Source organism: Astyanax mexicanus, chromosome 12 (assembly GCF_023375975.1).
Source record: "Astyanax mexicanus isolate ESR-SI-001 chromosome 12, AstMex3_surface, whole genome shotgun sequence".
Taxonomy (NCBI): Eukaryota; Metazoa; Chordata; class Actinopteri; order Characiformes; family Acestrorhamphidae; genus Astyanax; species Astyanax mexicanus.
Genome location: NC_064419.1, coordinates 40,606,898 through 40,624,019, shown reverse-complemented (window position 1 = coordinate 40,624,019; position 17,122 = coordinate 40,606,898). Strand labels below are relative to the sequence as shown.

Sequence of the window (17,122 nt, the reverse complement as noted above, 5' to 3'; positions counted from 1 at the left end):
TATGATTTATCGCCATAATTTCTCTGACAATTTATTATCTAAATAAGAGTAGTCATCACATCAGGCCTAGAATTAACCCAACATTTAAGAACAGAAAAGTCTAAACAAAATTGCACCCATCTTCCAAATGCTTTATTAAAACATTTCTGACCAGCTAAATAATATTAGCTAATAGTAGGATTTCTTTAAAAACTGTACATGGCTGTAATATACAGATCAAGGCAAACTCTTTGGTACACATATATACACTGACACACATCATGCTCACACACACATACACACACACACACACCACTCACGCACAACGGAAGTTCTTTTTTTTTTTTTTCACTTTTTTTCTTTTTTTTGCAAGTTGTTTTACAGCTACTCTCACTGTGTGGAAGTTTCTTGAACGTTTTCACCTACTGACCAAAACAGTGAGAAAAAGACAACATCCTCACCAAGTGTAGACTGACCAAAAACAAATGTCTTACCACACACATAAAATGAGAAAGAGAAACGGACTGAGCTGAGCCAGAAGAACACAGTGGCATGGCATTTCCTGAAATAAACTAACTACAGTCAGGTCTAAACTCTCTACTGTCTTCTGCCTTATTGTAAACCTAACAGTTCCCTTTATTTAGCGCTTCCTGTCTCTGCTGTGCATCTTCCCAAACACTAGCTAACGTTATGTAACAAACTGATTCATCAAGTGTGGCTTTGCACCAACCCTCAGTTGAATTGAAGCCACTTGTCTCGCAACATACAGGACCCGGGTCTTTAGCACACAGGAGAAATACTCTACAGAAGAAGATGTTCCCTAAAACTCCTTAATGCATTGTGCAAATCAAGTTGGAGTGGACGAAAAAAAAAAAAAAAAAAGCTGAGAGTGTGAGGTAAAACAACCCCACACCTCAGGGGAAAAAAAAGAAATAAAAACAAAATAAAGTACTCCTCAAGTGAAACAAATATAGAAAACCACACAAATACACAAAACAAGTAGTATTTCGATATGCACTCAAATCTGGAAAGTGTTACGTTGCAGTCTATTCTTTTTTTTCCATGGAAGAGAAGAAGGATGGAGGGGCAGTGGCGGACAGGGACCACTAGAGGGTGAGCCAGGGGTGGCGCAAGCACTCGGCAGCAGTTGCTCGTTTCTCAGGGATGAGCTCCAGCATGGGAAGAAGAAAGTCTGTGAAGGTCTCGGCGTCCTCCCGCGACCATTCATACTTATCCTGCAGAACCTCCAGCAGACCCCACGGCTTCAGCTTGGTGATGTGCTTCAGATCACCTGCAGAAGAAAAAAACAATAAAAAAAAAAAAACACATATCACAGAGTTAGGGATTGAAAAACTCACTACACAAATACTAAGATTATTTGACATTAGAGCCAATGCAGTTACTGTATGTTAAACATTAATACATTAATATGCATTCATTTACCAACATTAATAAATAGCCATCATAGTCCATATGGCCCAAAAAAAAGATATCCTTTTATTAAAACTTGGACCATTTTTCCATATATATTTTTATATTTAAATCAAAAAAATATTAATAATTAAAAATTGTTTCACAATATAATTATTTTCTAGAATTGCCTGTTTTTATATTGTGTTTTTGACTATGGCCAAAAACCATGTGCTGATCAATCCTGATCCTGATCTTAGTTTCCCAGCTTTTACACACCCCCTATACAAATTAAAGACCATAATAATGAGCTGATTAACTGAATCAAGTGTGCTTGGAGCCGAAAAAGCTCTAATATTGCAGGGCAGGAGGCTATGGGCCCAGGATTAAGAAACACTGATATGATATAGCCCAATGGTGGCTGTGAAAATTCAGAACTAAAGAGACAATAACCCAGATGTAACCCAGCTATAACCCGAAATGACTAAGCACAGATGTTCAATATCCAAACAGTATTTAAAAAGGCACATACATTTGGATGATGTCTATGTTCTGTATATTTAGAATTTTAACTCCACCAACTGTTAACACCTTCCCACATCCCTGTGAAAATACATTTGAAAATGATAGTGCTCTACTACTAAATTATGGAAGCAATTTGCTCTGGTCTTATAACAAAAAATAGATAAATAAAATATGCATGAAGATTATGCTGGTCAAATACTCAAACATACTGTTGCGGTCAAAACATCTGAACATAATAGCTAACTTTTACACTGTTTGAACATTTCCTTAAAAGTGACCATCTCAAATGCTCATAAAATTAACTTTAATGAGCTTTTATTATATGATCTTGTATTTAAATATAAAAGTGATTTAGTCAACAATTCAGAAAGCATATTAGGACCTACTCAGGTGTTTATAAGCAGCCATACATCAAACAACAACACTTCAGTCCCTGTTAGCGCACACCTATTTTACACTTCAATCTACATTGAATACAAAAGCACTGCAGATGCTTACCCTACTGCAGCACAGAAAATCATTAACTACACAAGCTCAATTACAAACTATTTTTTTTATTAAATATTGTTTTCATACTTGTACAATTACAATTACAATTACAACGACCCAACTAACCAACCATTCAACTGCCCAACTAACAAGCTAATTTCCCAACTAACTAACGAACCAACCACCAAACTACCCAACTAGCAAACTAACCAACAACCTACCACCCAAGTAGCAAATCACCCAACTAACAAAAACAAACCAACCGACTCCCCAACTAGCAAACTAACCAACCAATCAACTGCCCATCTAACAAACTAATCACCCAACTAACTAACCAACTACCTACCACCCACGTAGCAAATCACCCAAATAACAAAAACAAACCAACCGACTTCCCAACTAGCAAACTAACCAACCAATCAACTGCCCAACTAACAAACTAATCACCCAACTAACTAACCAACTACCTACCACCCACGTAGCAAATCACCCAACTAACAAAAACAAACCAACCGACTCCCCAACTAGCAAACTAACCAACCAATCAACTGCCCAACTAAAAAACTAATCACCCAACTAACTAACTAATTAACCAATCACCCAAACAAACCAACCACCTCCCCTACTAACTAACTAATCATCCAAATAACTAACCAACTACCCAACTAACTAATGAACCAATCACCCAACAAACAAACCAACCACCTCCCTTACTAACTAACCACCCAACTAGCCAACCCACACCCCAACTAACAAACTAATTACTCAACTAACCAACCAACTAACCAACCAATCAACCAACCAACCGACTCCCCAACTACCAAACTAACCAACTACCCAACTAACTAACCAACCAACTGATTACTTCTGTTTTTTTTTTGCACACAAAACAAACACAAATGTATGTCATTTTTATTGTCAACAGTTTATGAAATACAAGGAAAGACAGCATTACCTTTCTTGGTGAAAAAGTCCTTGGAGTATTTTCCTGACAATATTAGTTTGGGTGGGACCATCCCCAGCAGCTCAATGATCAAAGCAATGTGATCTGCCATTTTGTGTGGCAACATAACAGAGGGGGTGTTGTGAAGGGGTTGGAGAGGGGAGGGGGGGGAGGGGTGGACGAAACAAACAACAGATTGATCAAACACAGTTAATAGTCATTTATCCACCCTGGGAGACGAGGGGGAGCTGAGAGGGAGTCTGTTAAACTCTGACAGCACACAGATACCAGCCTGAAATCTGACTGACCGGTTCATTAGCCTGCTCTGTAACCAGCTCTTAAACTTGTACTAGCTTTAAAAAGATGTTTATAGCCCTATTAAGACAGGATTAGTTTAACTCTGAGGAAAAAAAAAGTCAGATTTACACAGGATAAGGAATCTCGGTATAAATGACTGAAATGAAACTCCCATCTCACACTGCCATCACCTCCAAAACGTGACTATGACCAATATTATAATCCACTCATAGTAATAATGAAAGTTTAGCATTTAGAAAATTAGCAGCTACATGTTCTAAATTATTATCCTCCATTTTTAGCTGGATATTTCTTTTTGTGGTTTATTGTCTGATTAGCAGAGCAGCCACATAGGTAAGCTATGTAACAGGTATGTTGTTTTGGAAGGGACGTCAGTGTGTAAATCAAATAGTCACTCCCATCTCAGTCATTTATGCAGAGATTTCTTATCTTGTGTAAGATGGTCATAAATTTTCCTGATGTCCTGCGGTAAAACTTTACTTTACTCCACCTCCCCAGGTAAAACTAATCCTGTCTGAATAGGGCAGCCTGTAGCCTGTAACGCAAAAGATGTTCAGCCTGCTTAGTGCAGGTGTTATCCATCTGCAAACATGCTAACTAGTAAAGATCTAGCTGACTACGGAGGAAATGTCTGAAGTGCTGCAATCAGAGTGTATCTATTAAGAAATTATGAGAAATGTTGAATGAAATGTTGTAATATTTTACATTTTATGCTCTGAGGGGTTACAGATGTGTTTCCACATTGGATTTGTGCTGTAGGAGAAGAAGCTACAGAGCTCCCTCACGCTTTCCCTCAGACCCAGGGTGGAGCTCAGCCAGCGCAGAGCGCGTACCTTTCCGGTCGAAGTATTCCTGTGAGAATTTCCCAATCAGAGCATAGTGACGGGGAATTCTACCCAACAGCTCAATGATCAGAGCGAGGTGGTCTGGAGGACATCCAGAGGATGAGGAGGAAGAGGGGAGCAGAGAGAAGATGGGTGCAGAGAAGGACAGAAGCAGGATGAGAAGCAATGATGGGCATGAGCTCTAAAGAATCTAAAGGGTTAACAGGTATACAGAAAAGCAGATGGATGATGGTGACTTTAAATCAATTAACCTTTTCCCTAAAGAGACAGACAGTCCAGTTCTAGTCTATTCACTGTGTCACTTTGCTGGAGATATATTCTAATTATATTTTAATTGGGAGCAATGCTTGACATAAATATGCAAGCCAATGTTGCCATGTTATTGTAAATTAAATAGATAATAAATACAGGCTGTGAAGAATAGAGGTGTGCCATATTGTATCGTACGCTATAATATCGCGTAATAACATTTTGGATTACTGTGAAAGATATTATCACCTGAAAAAAAAACAAATTATCACATCAGGGTAGTACTTTGTTTTTATCAAAAATAAATACATAAAAAAAAAAAATCACACTGTTCTCATTTGCCATTATATATCTACTATAGACAGATCTGTCCAGTATCAACTATTTTACTTTAATTCTGGATATATGGAGATATTTGGAGAGCATTATTCTGTATTATTCTGTAACAAATCTGACAAATTCTTGTTTTTTTTTTTTATATATCTGTTAGGGGTGTGCCATATCATATTTATATAATAATATTATAAGATAATGATATGTTATCTTCATTTTGTTGCAGTAGTGTTTTCTTGAAATAAGCTTTTTTTTTTCTCAGTGTTTTTTCATATTGCCAAGAGTATCGTAATTGCAAAAATACCATGAAATATCGTGATACTATTTTAGGGCCATATCGCCCACCCCTAGTCGAGAATACAGTTTTATTTTCAAGACCAAAAGACATGCAGGCAAAGAGAATTGATCCAGTACTGATATTAATATAGGGGTTGATACCCAATACTTATCTGATACTACAGATGAAGTAATAAACCGTATACCTCACTATGCATATGATATTAAGGCAACATAAATGACTTCATTACTTTACTTAAGTAAATTTGATAAATAAACTATTTCTATTTATTTGTCTTTAAGATCTGTTTATGTGGATGTTTGACTAGTACACATGGTACACTAGATGGCTGCCATGTGATTTCAATTAAGATTTAATTTTGGATTTTAGCTGTTTTTCTGAGATAAATTACTCGTGGATAGTTGATGACACTTTGCCTCTGAATTGTGAAGCACAGATCAGTGAATTAGCCACAATAATATCAGCTGGACTTTAAAAGGTTAGAACAGCTATACTAAAGACATAGCAACTGGCCTCGTTAGGGTTGAAGCTGGTTAAGCACAGCACGAACAGCTTTGGAGCCATTATGCTAACAGACACAAAAACCATCTGCGGCTGGGTTGAAGCAGGTTATGCTTAAATTTTTCTGAGCTAGATTACTTACTAATAGTTGATAACAGACCGAGAGCACCACACAATCATATTGCGTGTATCATGTTCTGTAGATTAATCTGAACTGTAGTTATGAAACCTAGAATAGCGGTGAGCATCAGGTTCATCAAGCTTATTTTGTTAATATCGAGACCATTGCTCTATGATAATATTGGATTGGTGCATCCCTACGTACAATAAAAAAAAATAACTTCAGAATAACCTAAAAATGAAAAGGAAACAATAAAATGTTTAACCTACTCAAAGATATTAAAAACATATGAGGAAACAAGTTACAGCAGGAAAAGGAGACACTAGACATAGGCCTAGTTTAAATAAACATGACAGCACAGACGAGATGAGACACGCAGTTAAGACACACAGCGAGAAAAACAGAGAGAAAACATGCAAAGCATTGTTTTCCTGCACTTGCCAGTTTTACATCAAAATTTCACCCAAATTCCCCCAATTTTAAAACTTACTGGCTTTTTCACATGCGATCATGCAATGTTAAATCAAGAAAAGTAACTGGGTTTTTAAACTAGCCTTCTTGTTTTAGCTTAATGCTGGCAGTCTGCACTTCCTCTAAATATGTGAGCTTCACTGAATGCAAGTTTTACACACCTTAAGAATAGCTCTGTCAAGTGTCAGTGAGTAATAAGCCACATATAGAACATAAAAGAAGAGAATGTTTGTATCATGCTAAAGATTTTATAAGCACTGTAAAAGCAGGGGGTTAGGTGTTAACACCACAATACTGAGAATACATTAAGATACACATGCTAATATTAAGAATAAGAAACTGCAGTGCATGGAAATGATGTTGGAATGATAGAAAATGCCACAATAGGGCTAAACTACCAAACAATTAATTATTAAAAGCAATATATGCCGGTCAAGTACGATGATTCAATATCAATGTATACAGCTCTGGAAAAAGTAAGAGATCACTTAAAAATGATAATTTTCTTTGATGTTACCAAATTGATAACATATGGAATATAATCAATAGGAAGATGGATGATCACAGTGATTAAAAACCAGGGATATTCCACCAAATATTGATTTCTGATCTCTTAAAACTTTATGAATATGAATTTGTTTTCTTTGAATTATTTGAGATCTGAAAGCTCTGCATCTCTTTTGGAATTTCAGCCTTTTCTCACTTGACAATATTTTTATTTGGGAGAAATGTTATCTGTAGTTTATAGAATAAAACAACAATATTCATTACACTCAAATATATACCAATAAATGGCAAAATCAGAGAAACTAATTCAGAACTGTGATTTTTTTTCCAGAGCTGTATAGTGCAATTAAAAATGTTTTAATTAAAGTTTTTAAACATAGATATTTTAATATGCATTAGTTATCTGTTACTGACTGTCTTTTACTACAGGGTGGATTACATGAATTGACAATACATTTTTAGAAGTTTGTAGGTTTTGTGGGCATTATAGACAGTTTTTCCTGCGACTTTATTACTGTTAACATCAATATCCGAGTTGTATATTGAGTTTACCAAAATCCAGAAATGTATTGTAATATACTATTTGCCTGTATCATCCTGAACTATCCTGAATATATTGCTGTTATGGAGAGTATTTTTTTTAGAAGGAGTTCTATATACAACAAAAAGGTGCCAAAAAACTAACAAAAGATGGAGGCAGGGAATTAAGAGCGATGAAAGAACCATGAGGTGGTGAAGGAGATGGTGAGTGGTGAGCTAGAGGGGAAATCCATTCAAATCCATTCTGAATACTAAAGCTCTGTTAGAAGGGAAACACACCCAGGAATACTGACACTAATATTTCCATGTTCTTGTAATAATACATAAAACATTTCAAAAATAATCAAATATGTGGTGCTTGCTGTTTGGATCAAACAAATTAAGACACTCTAGGGGTGTTTTCACACTTTCACACTTTTTAGTCCAGTTAATTCAGACACTGATTCGTTTTCTCTTTTGGTGCAGTTCTTTGAGTAGGTGTAAATTAAGGACCACACTAAAATGTGGACCAAAACAAGCACTGAGAGACTCGCAAGAGGAGGCAGTCTTGTTCTGGTCCTGAATTAATTCTGGTACAGTTCTGTTTGAGCTAAACAGCTTTTCAGATGCAGTTTAACCTGGTTTATTACCCAGATAATTACTACAGCTATGCACTTCAAACGGGTGATGTCGATCAGCACAAGGCATCTGTGAGCTGATGTATTGGACAATTGGGACAATCGGTCTAGCCAAATTGGGAGAAATCCAGACATCCAGACGCATCAAGTTACTAGGTGTAAACAGTGTCTAACAGTGTTTATTGCTGGATAACTCACTACAACAATGCCACTGTAGTCTATATTAGTATACACTAGCATCAGCACAGAGGGCTAACAGGGTTTATTTTACAGTTGGAAGAGGAAGTGAAAAGCAAACACTGTAGAGAGAGGAAGAAGCAGCTTTACCTTCGTCTCTGGAGTAATCTTCACCAGAGTGGGGTTCAAACAAGTAATCTCCAGTGGCAAGCTCAAATGCCTGCATAGGAAAAAAAAGATAGACAGGAAGAGGTGGAGAGAAGGGGGAGAGAGAGAGGCTTAAAAAAAATTACAGGAAATGATCTATCTATCATCATCTCTTCATCTAGCCCTACACACAGTTAACTAAACATACTGAACATTCCAAGCTAATGACCCACTACATTTACTGACAGAGAGCTCATGCACCTATACATTAGTTAAATAACTAAACTAAAGGTTTAATGTAAGTCGAGGCAATAACAGAATAAATACTTCTTCAAGGGTTCATACACTTTTAAACCAAAAATTTACATGATTTTTTTCCATGACTTTTTCATGCCTTTAAGAGACATTTTTATGATCGAGATTTTTAAAACATCAGTACAAACATGGACAATAAAACAAAAAAAAACAACTAAAACTATAATCAAAATTGACTATAGTAGGACTAAAATGACTCAGACACTGAATTTTAAGTCAAATCCTGAGGGCTAAATTACTGAATTAACTCTGAGCGGACTTTTTTTTTTTTTTAAGCTCAAAATAGATTTTCTCTATTGATAAACTAAAACACAACAATTTGCAGACCAAATTTCTATGATTTTTCCAAAACTTTGAGTATTTTTATTTTTCCAAAACTTATCCAGGCCTGGAAATTTCATTAATTTTTTCCAGGTTTTTCATGACCGTACAAACCCTGTTCGAGTTTTTCGAGAAGTTGTTAAGTGATGTATCTGGCAAAGGCCTTGAAGCACAGGCCAAAACGTCATGTTTGCAATTAAATAAAGCTTAATAAAAAAAAAAAGTAAGTGTTGCAGCACCATTATTAATGATGAATTATTAGAACTCAAACACTTGGTTAAAGCATGTTTTTAATTATTTATTTTAACACCAGAAATAAAATGATAAAGGAAGCTATTCATTCTGCAATGTTACATTTTATTAGACTCCAGCAGTTTAGTAATGTGTTGTAAACAATAATGAGTGTCTCACCATACAAGCCGTGCTCCATATATCAGCTGGTGTGTTGTAACCTGAACCAATCAGCACCTCTAGGGAGCGATACTGCCTCGTCTGAATGTCCTCAGTGAAGTGCTTGTTCTGTAGGGAGACAGAGAATTCATTCATGGCTCCGGGTTCGGCTTAACCATATGGCACATGTGTGCTCCGCAATAACACGCAGGAGTAAGAGCTACTAAATAATCCCCTACCACGACACCAATGTGTTTAAACTCTGAGAATGCTACTTTATTAAGTGTGATTCGTATTGCTACTGCTCTTCTGTAATGCACTCAAACAAAACTGCTTGTTTGAACACTTATTGCAGCTTCTCTTTACACTATAGTGCATTTCAGGAAATTGCATTAATATTACATTAAATTAAATTAAAGGAGAACGCTGGTGTGAGATGACCTCGAGATATAGTGAAACATGATAACTAGTGCAAACTTGAGTCCAATAACCCTTCTCCCTTTATTCCCATCATTTTCAAAAATACAGCGTTTTTAACCTATATGCTCCCAACAGGCTTACAATGATAGCGATAGGGGCATAGTGTTTACCATGCAAAGAAATAGCTATTTTATGTAGTTCTGGTAGTTCTCTGCCGCCAGCTGAAATTAAGCCATGATAATATGACTGGCAAGCACAGGATAGAGAAACAGATTGTAAAAATTTATTCTGTAAAAATGAATGATATTATATTATATATTAAATATTTGGCAACTCCTGTTGCACCAACTCCACTGCAAAACTAATGGGAGTATCCACGTGACTTATTAGCTGCAGTTTTTTATTTGTGTTTGTCAATTTATCGTTACTTCATTTCAAGACAGCAGAGCCAAAGAACCACCTGAAGAAAATAATTTTACCAAGGAAGTGTGGAGCTACATTGAGCTTGTTAGTGGTGTAAAAATAGTGAATTGTTTTAGCCTGTAGGGAGCACCAACTAAAAATTTGTATTGCGGAATGCTAGGGGTGAATGTAGGCGAGCTATTTAACAAAATTTCATACTTATCATGTTTATCATCTCACACCGGATTTTTTCTTTAAGGATCTATGACTGCAGCAAAACATTATACCTGCCATGTATTAACCTATTGGTTATTTTAGTACGTTAACAATTTGCAGTTTTGCCGTCATTCAAAAAGTTGTATGCAATGATACTGCATTTACTGGAAAGATGGAGCTTCACACACAAAATCTGAAGTAAAGCTACAATCAAATTATCATTTCAGCAGGTGCCCACGTACTTTTTGAGCATACACTGTATTAGATGATTACTGTATATCAAGAACTTATTTCATTGTTTAAGTAAACAAACTGACACAGAAATGAATACCACTTGTTGCTGCTGTCCTACATATATAGGCAGATCTTACATCACTGAGACAAGAAGAAATGCCATTGGATGGCACTGGCCGCTACAGAGGAGTTAAACTGAACGGCACTCACTGTATATAATCCATAAAAGGTGAATGGAAAGGTAAACCAGCTCACCACCCAGCAGGCGTTGCCCAAGTCAGCGATCTTGACCTTGATCTTGTCGGAATTTATCGGCTCCAGAGGATTGACCAGCAGGTTTCCTGCAGCCAACTTGGCTGTGGGGGTTAGAGAGGAGCAGACAGTAAGTTATCCTGAATATGTTCTTGTACTAAAGTCTTTAAATAAAAAATTATATCTTGGTACTGGGGCTCCCTGCCCTGCACATTTTAGTGAGGTCACTGTTTTATACACCCACTGCATGTTTAAAAGGACTTAAAGGTGTTCTTCTGCTAAAATCCAATTTTTCTTGTTCTGTGTGGAATACTATAGGTCTCTCTGAGTTGTATATGCATGCAGCAAATGAAACTTTCTCAACCTCCATTGTCTGCAGTAGCTAGAAAAAGAAAATATTCAGCAAAAAGAGTTGATCAGGAAAAGCATCATTATCTAGGTCAAACTGTGAATTAGTATTCATGGCCTCGCCCATCTTGGCTCACAACCCCCACAGGCAGCGCTGAAGCCAGCTGGGCACATCTAGTCAGACAGCATGGCAGTTTGTTCCTGTGTTATTTGTGCAAATAACACATCAGTGTTATATGCTTTGCCCTGCAATTTAGAGCTAAGGAACAAATGGTTAGAATTTGTCTATGAAACTCCACCAGCAAAGTACAGTTGAGATAGGTAGGAGTATGTTTAAAAAATGTTCTGTTTACACCTCTTAAAAGCAAAAATCCACAGATTTTTACTTTCTGGACCTGGACAACCCATCTGTGTGTTTTTACATAGGTTTACATAGGATCTCCGGTGGATTTTGTGTTTTACAGAGACTCTAAGACTAGGTCAGTGGGTGAACTGCACTTAGCAGGGCATTACACATGTTGTAGAGTAACATGTGATGTGGCAAAGACTGTAATTAGTGTAAAAAAAAATCTTTATTTTAAAATGTTTCTAAAGGCTGTCTGTCTAGCTGGTGTCATAGTGCTGTTTGCCAAACAAAGGCAATGTTTTATATTCATGAGCAAAAGTGAAAATCCTACAATTACCAATATACCGGAGCATTATACTGTTTTTTTTACAAAAATCAGCTCACATTCCATTCACTTATGCTATAGACCAAAATTAGACATTATAAAATGAATAGAAAAAAAACAAATGGAATGAGACCTTTAATTAACTGATTTGTTAAATCAGGAGTGTTGGAAGCAGAGAACACACTAAATGTGCATGGCAGAGTGCGACCCTGACCGGGTTTAAGAAACTCTGTCTTAAAGGAAATATTATACAGATTCTATTGACAGACTTGCTTATATAGAAAACAGCAAAAATCACATTTTCAGGCTTAAAGTCTGAAACAGGAAAAAATGCAAGTCTGCTTTTCACTGACCATTCATCAAGCTCTCCTGTGTCTCAGTCTGGCAGTCTCCTTCCGGCAGCTGCTCCTGCTCCTGCTCTTCAGGCCCCAGCTCTCCCTCCTCCTTCACGTCTCCATTGCTGTGGTTCTCCTGGCTCGGCTCAGGAGAGCTGGCTCCATTACAGTACTTATAAGGGTTCTCCTCTAAAGGTCCAGTGTTAGCGTTTTGATGGTCCTCCTGCTTGAGCTGTGATTGCGGTTCATCTTCTTCAGCATCTTTCTCAGGTGGGCCTGGGCTGTCGGGTGAGTGTCCGTTACAGTTGAATTCTGCTGAGGCGTCTGAGGTCAGCCGCTCTCTGGGGTTGTCTGAGTGGAGAGGAAAGAGAAACAATGTTAAAGCGGTCATACAGTAGAAGCAACGCAACACGTAGTGCTCTAAAAATATTAAACCATAGTTTTACCATACATAGAGGTACATACACTGGCACACCAGCGCAAGGCAGGCATTATTGCATTATTACATTATATTAAATTAAAAAACATTAAAATATGACTTGTGACTAGAAATATACATAAATTAATAAATTCTAATCTTACTCTGAGTTCATAAAAATGTTGGAGTTTGCTTTAGCATCAACACCAATATACATTTCTCTCAAATTCCAAATACAAGTATTATCATTTTGAGCATTTATTTGCAGAAAATTAGCAATGGCTGAAAAAATAAAAAGATGCAGAGCTTTCAGACCTTAAATAATGCAAAGAAAACAAGTTCATATTCATAAAGTTTTAAGAGTTCAGAAATCAATCTTTGGTGAAATAACTCTGCTTTTTAATCACAGTTTTCATGCATCTTGGCATGTTCTCCTCCACCAGTCTTACACACTGCTTTTGGATAACTTTATGCCTTCACTCCTGGTGCAAAAATTCAAGTAGTTCAGCTTGGTTTGATGGCTTGTGATCATCCATCTCCCTTTTGATTATATTCAAGAAGTTTTGAATTAGGTAACAACAAAGAAATTCATAGTTTTTAAGTGGTCTAATTTTTTTTTTTTTACAGAGCTGTATACAAACAAAGTGTTTATTACTTCAAGACATTATTGTGCGGCATCCAGTGGACAACAGCATTTAGACCTATATGACTTAAGAGCTATAAAACTCACAAAGTAGTTTTAAAACATCATGTGTGTGTAAATATTCATTCAAACAACTGAAAGCATAACCCATATTCCATTGTTACAGTCAAAAATGATGCTAGAAATAGAATAATTATTTGACATCAATAAGTTAAAAGCATTTTAGCTCCATTAACTAACCTATTAGCTCCTCTTCAGCAATGTCCTGAATAGATGCCTGTCTGAGAGGTGCACACAAAGGTGATTTTGGGGATTGTGGCTCATCAGCCTCCTCCTCTGCTCCTCCAGGACCCTTTTCCATCTCCTCCAGGTCTAGTATGCACTTTTCTAGCAGCTCCGCTTGTCGCTTCTGCTTCTTTTTCAGCTTCTTCTTTTTGTTCTTCGACATTTTGGGCGCCTGGAAACAAAAGCAAAAATTATTTTTGGGCTTCCTCACTGTAATAATGCAGAATATGTGGATGTTCATTGTAAGAGTTAAGACTTAACTATGCTATGCTCTAAATTGGTTTTATATACACCAATCAAGCAGAACAGTTTGACCACCTCCTAGTCTTTACACTCACTATCCATTTTTTTTTTCAGCTTCTCTGGACACAAAAAAGCAGATGCAGATGAGCTGCTGTTTCTGACTATCTGTACATTCACAAAGAGAAACAGTTGGGTAAGAAAAGCACAGAAGCACTACAGTCTGTAAATATAGAAGTATAAATGCTCCTAAAATAATATCACAACATTTCATATGACAAAACACTGAATTAAAAACAATAAAACATTTACGAATACACTACTGCAACAAAATTAAAATTATTTTTTTCTTGCATACGATATGATATGGCACACCTCTAACTGAGAAATTAAAAAGTACAAGATTATCAGATTTGTAACAGCAGTCAATGATACAAAAATGTCACGATACTAATAATGCTCTCCATATATCTCCATATATCCAGGATTAAAGTTAAATAAATGATACTGGACAGATATAATCTGTCTTTAGTATATATATATAATTGGAAAAGAGGACAATGTGAATTTTTCTTTTGCTAAAAACAGTTACCAACAGCACGTAAGCTGACCACTAGACCAATGCCACGCATGAGCTAGAAGGAGATAAAGTACCCTCCTATGGTGTTATCTTGTGAGAAAGTGAGCTCAGTGCAATGATATATTATTTACACTCTATGTGTAAAAGTCAAAGTGTAAAATAAAATGTTACAAAACGTTTTAGATGTCTTTTTTTTGTTTGTTTTAAGTCTCTCAGGTTATCAAGAAAGAAAAAATAATTAATGATCAGTTTGTTTCAAAGACTGCTGAGTTGTTTGGGGCAGTTCAGAAGTGCTTCTAAAAACTTACTTGTTTGGGTACTGGCGCTGTGCTCACTGAAACACAGAAGAAAAAGGTGAAGTCAGCACAAAAACAGGCTGAAGATTACACAACAAACCTCACATCACACAGTCTAACGTCATTCAGTAGCAATGCTGCAGGGCCAAAGAAAGTGAACAGACTGGCTGTGCTGGAGAGCATAGGGCACTGTGTGAACACTGAAGTGTATAGTAAAAATAAGAAAACACTACTTATAGGGTTTATACATGTTTTAACCAATAAATTTCCACAATTTCTTCCTTGACTTTTTCATGCCTTCAAGGCAAATGTTCATGACCATACGAATTTTAAAACATCAATGCAGACATGAACAATAAAACCAAGACATCAACTAAAACTATAAGCAAAACTATTATTAATCGATTATAGAAGGGCTAAAATGAATCTGATAAAAATACTGACACACGATCTTTAATAATAAAATAATAAAAAAGTGTCAGATCCTGAGAGCTGCATTGTGTAGGGCTGAATTACTGAATTAACTCTGAGCTGATGTATTTGTTCGCTCAAAAAAGGTTTTCTCCATCGATAAACTGAAACACGTCGATTTGTAGACCAAATTTCCATGACTTTTCCAGAACTTTTTTGGGCGTTTTTATTTTTCCAAAACTTATCTAGGCATGGAAATTGATATTTTCAGTTTTTTTTTATGACCGTATGAACCCTGTACTTAAGAGAGGAAAATAAAACAGGAAAAAAAAACATTCAAGCAAGTTCAAACAAGTCTAAATAAAATGGTGTGAAAGTGAATGCTTTATCAAGATTAAGGAAGTGAGAAAGAAGTATTTACACCCAGTGTTAAAGGCATTATGGATGTGAAAGTGAGACACTGAACAAAAAGTAAACAAGGGAGTGAAAGAGAGTCGACCTGCAGATCCAGAAGGAGGCGGTGCTCCTGCTCTCTGCCATTCTGTAGCTTCGGCTGCCAGCCTCCTCACATATGACTCATCCACACTCATTAGTATGTTCTCTGGCTTTATGTCTGTGTGGATGATCTTACACTTTGTGTGCAGGTAGTCAAGGCCCTGCAGAACCTGCAACAGTAAATATATATATATTATATTATTTCACACAAATTCAGGATATGCAACACTTTGGCAGCTCACTAAATCAGTCTCTTGGGGAAAAAAAAAGCATAAAATGTAGATTAATCTGCACTTGCTGACAAAAAAAAAGTAACACACCCAGATTGCTGAAAATCTTGGCACACATTTATGCTTTATGTCTTAGGCAGATATGCAAATGATTACAGGTGTGGTCTGATCATACGAAAACAGGGGCTCGCACCAAGTTCTTCTAAAACTGCCCTATAAAAAGGAGCTCAGAGGCTACTTTTATGAGTAGTGTACCTCTTGGTGAGAGATCACTGACTGCAAAATATGTCTCTACAATGTACTCAAAGAATCAAAGACTTTGAGAGAGGGCAAATTACTTGAAAGAGAGAAGAAAGATGGTTATTTTAGTGAATTACCAATCAGCATCAGCCTATCACTGGTAGTGTCCTAAATGAGAAACATAAATATCTATGTAGTGGAAACTAGGCCTGTCTCGATAACAATTTTTTGCGAGCGATATTTTTACGATAAACGCTATTGTTGGCAATTTAAGACCATTAAATGGCATTTAAATAATGATAACATAATATCGTAACAAAGGAATTATACCCTTTTGAAGAACATTGCAAACACATTGGAAAGTGCAGAGGCAGGGGAAGCATGGGTCCGCACCTCACCATGACGTGCAGCCCCGGACTGTCCAAGCTGGCCCACATTGGACCGGTATAAAGACCCTGACTCAGCCTTCACTCAAGAGATAATTTACTTCCTTTGACTGTGTCTCCCTGTTCTTCCTATCCCTAGGGGTGCAGTCACAATATATGTGCATTTTGTAAGTGAAAACAAAATGGACGATAACACGATTATTAAAATGATTAAGGTCATGTCCATTTATTGAACGATAAGTCGATAAAGGCCTAGTGGAAACATATAATCTTGGAATGAATCATGGTTCTGTTTAAGATCTGTTTGGAGGTCATGTGGTGAATACTTCAATACATCCTTCTTTACTCATAGAGCTTTAGCCAGGCATAGGAATTTGAGTTTATGTACTTGTGTAACTAAGGCTACGTTCACATTACAAGTGTAATTGCTCAAACCCGATTTTTTGCTCAGATCAGATTTGGCTAACTTGGCAGTTCACATACACAAACGTAAGTGAGCTGTATCTATGTCTAATGTGAAAGAA

The 17,122-nt window shown here is 36.6% G+C and overlaps 1 protein-coding gene across 4 annotated transcripts in view; it reads right to left on the bottom strand.

Annotated features, from left to right (window-relative positions):
- Positions 1-110: 110 nt before the first annotated feature.
- Positions 111-17,122, bottom strand: part of srpk1a (SRSF protein kinase 1a) — a 32,599-nt gene continuing 15,587 nt past the window's right edge. The window contains exons 8-17 of one of the 4 annotated variants that reach the window (XM_015600946.3): positions 15,747-15,912; positions 14,849-14,874; positions 13,676-13,892; positions 12,393-12,725; positions 11,024-11,124; positions 9,518-9,625; positions 8,474-8,543; positions 4,498-4,590; positions 3,359-3,451; positions 111-1,270 (exon numbers count right to left, since the gene is read on the bottom strand). In XM_015600946.3, the coding sequence (XP_015456432.3) occupies positions 1,086-1,270; positions 3,359-3,451; positions 4,498-4,590; positions 8,474-8,543; positions 9,518-9,625; positions 11,024-11,124; positions 12,393-12,725; positions 13,676-13,892; positions 14,849-14,874; positions 15,747-15,912 (1,392 nt within the window). In that variant the 3' untranslated portion in view covers positions 111-1,085. The remainder of the gene's footprint in view (positions 1,271-3,358; positions 3,452-4,497; positions 4,591-8,473; positions 8,544-9,517; positions 9,626-11,023; positions 11,125-12,392; positions 12,726-13,675; positions 13,893-14,848; positions 14,875-15,746; positions 15,913-17,122) is intronic. The other 3 variants (XM_007231923.4, XM_007231922.4, XM_049485848.1) reach the window with 3 other exon arrangements.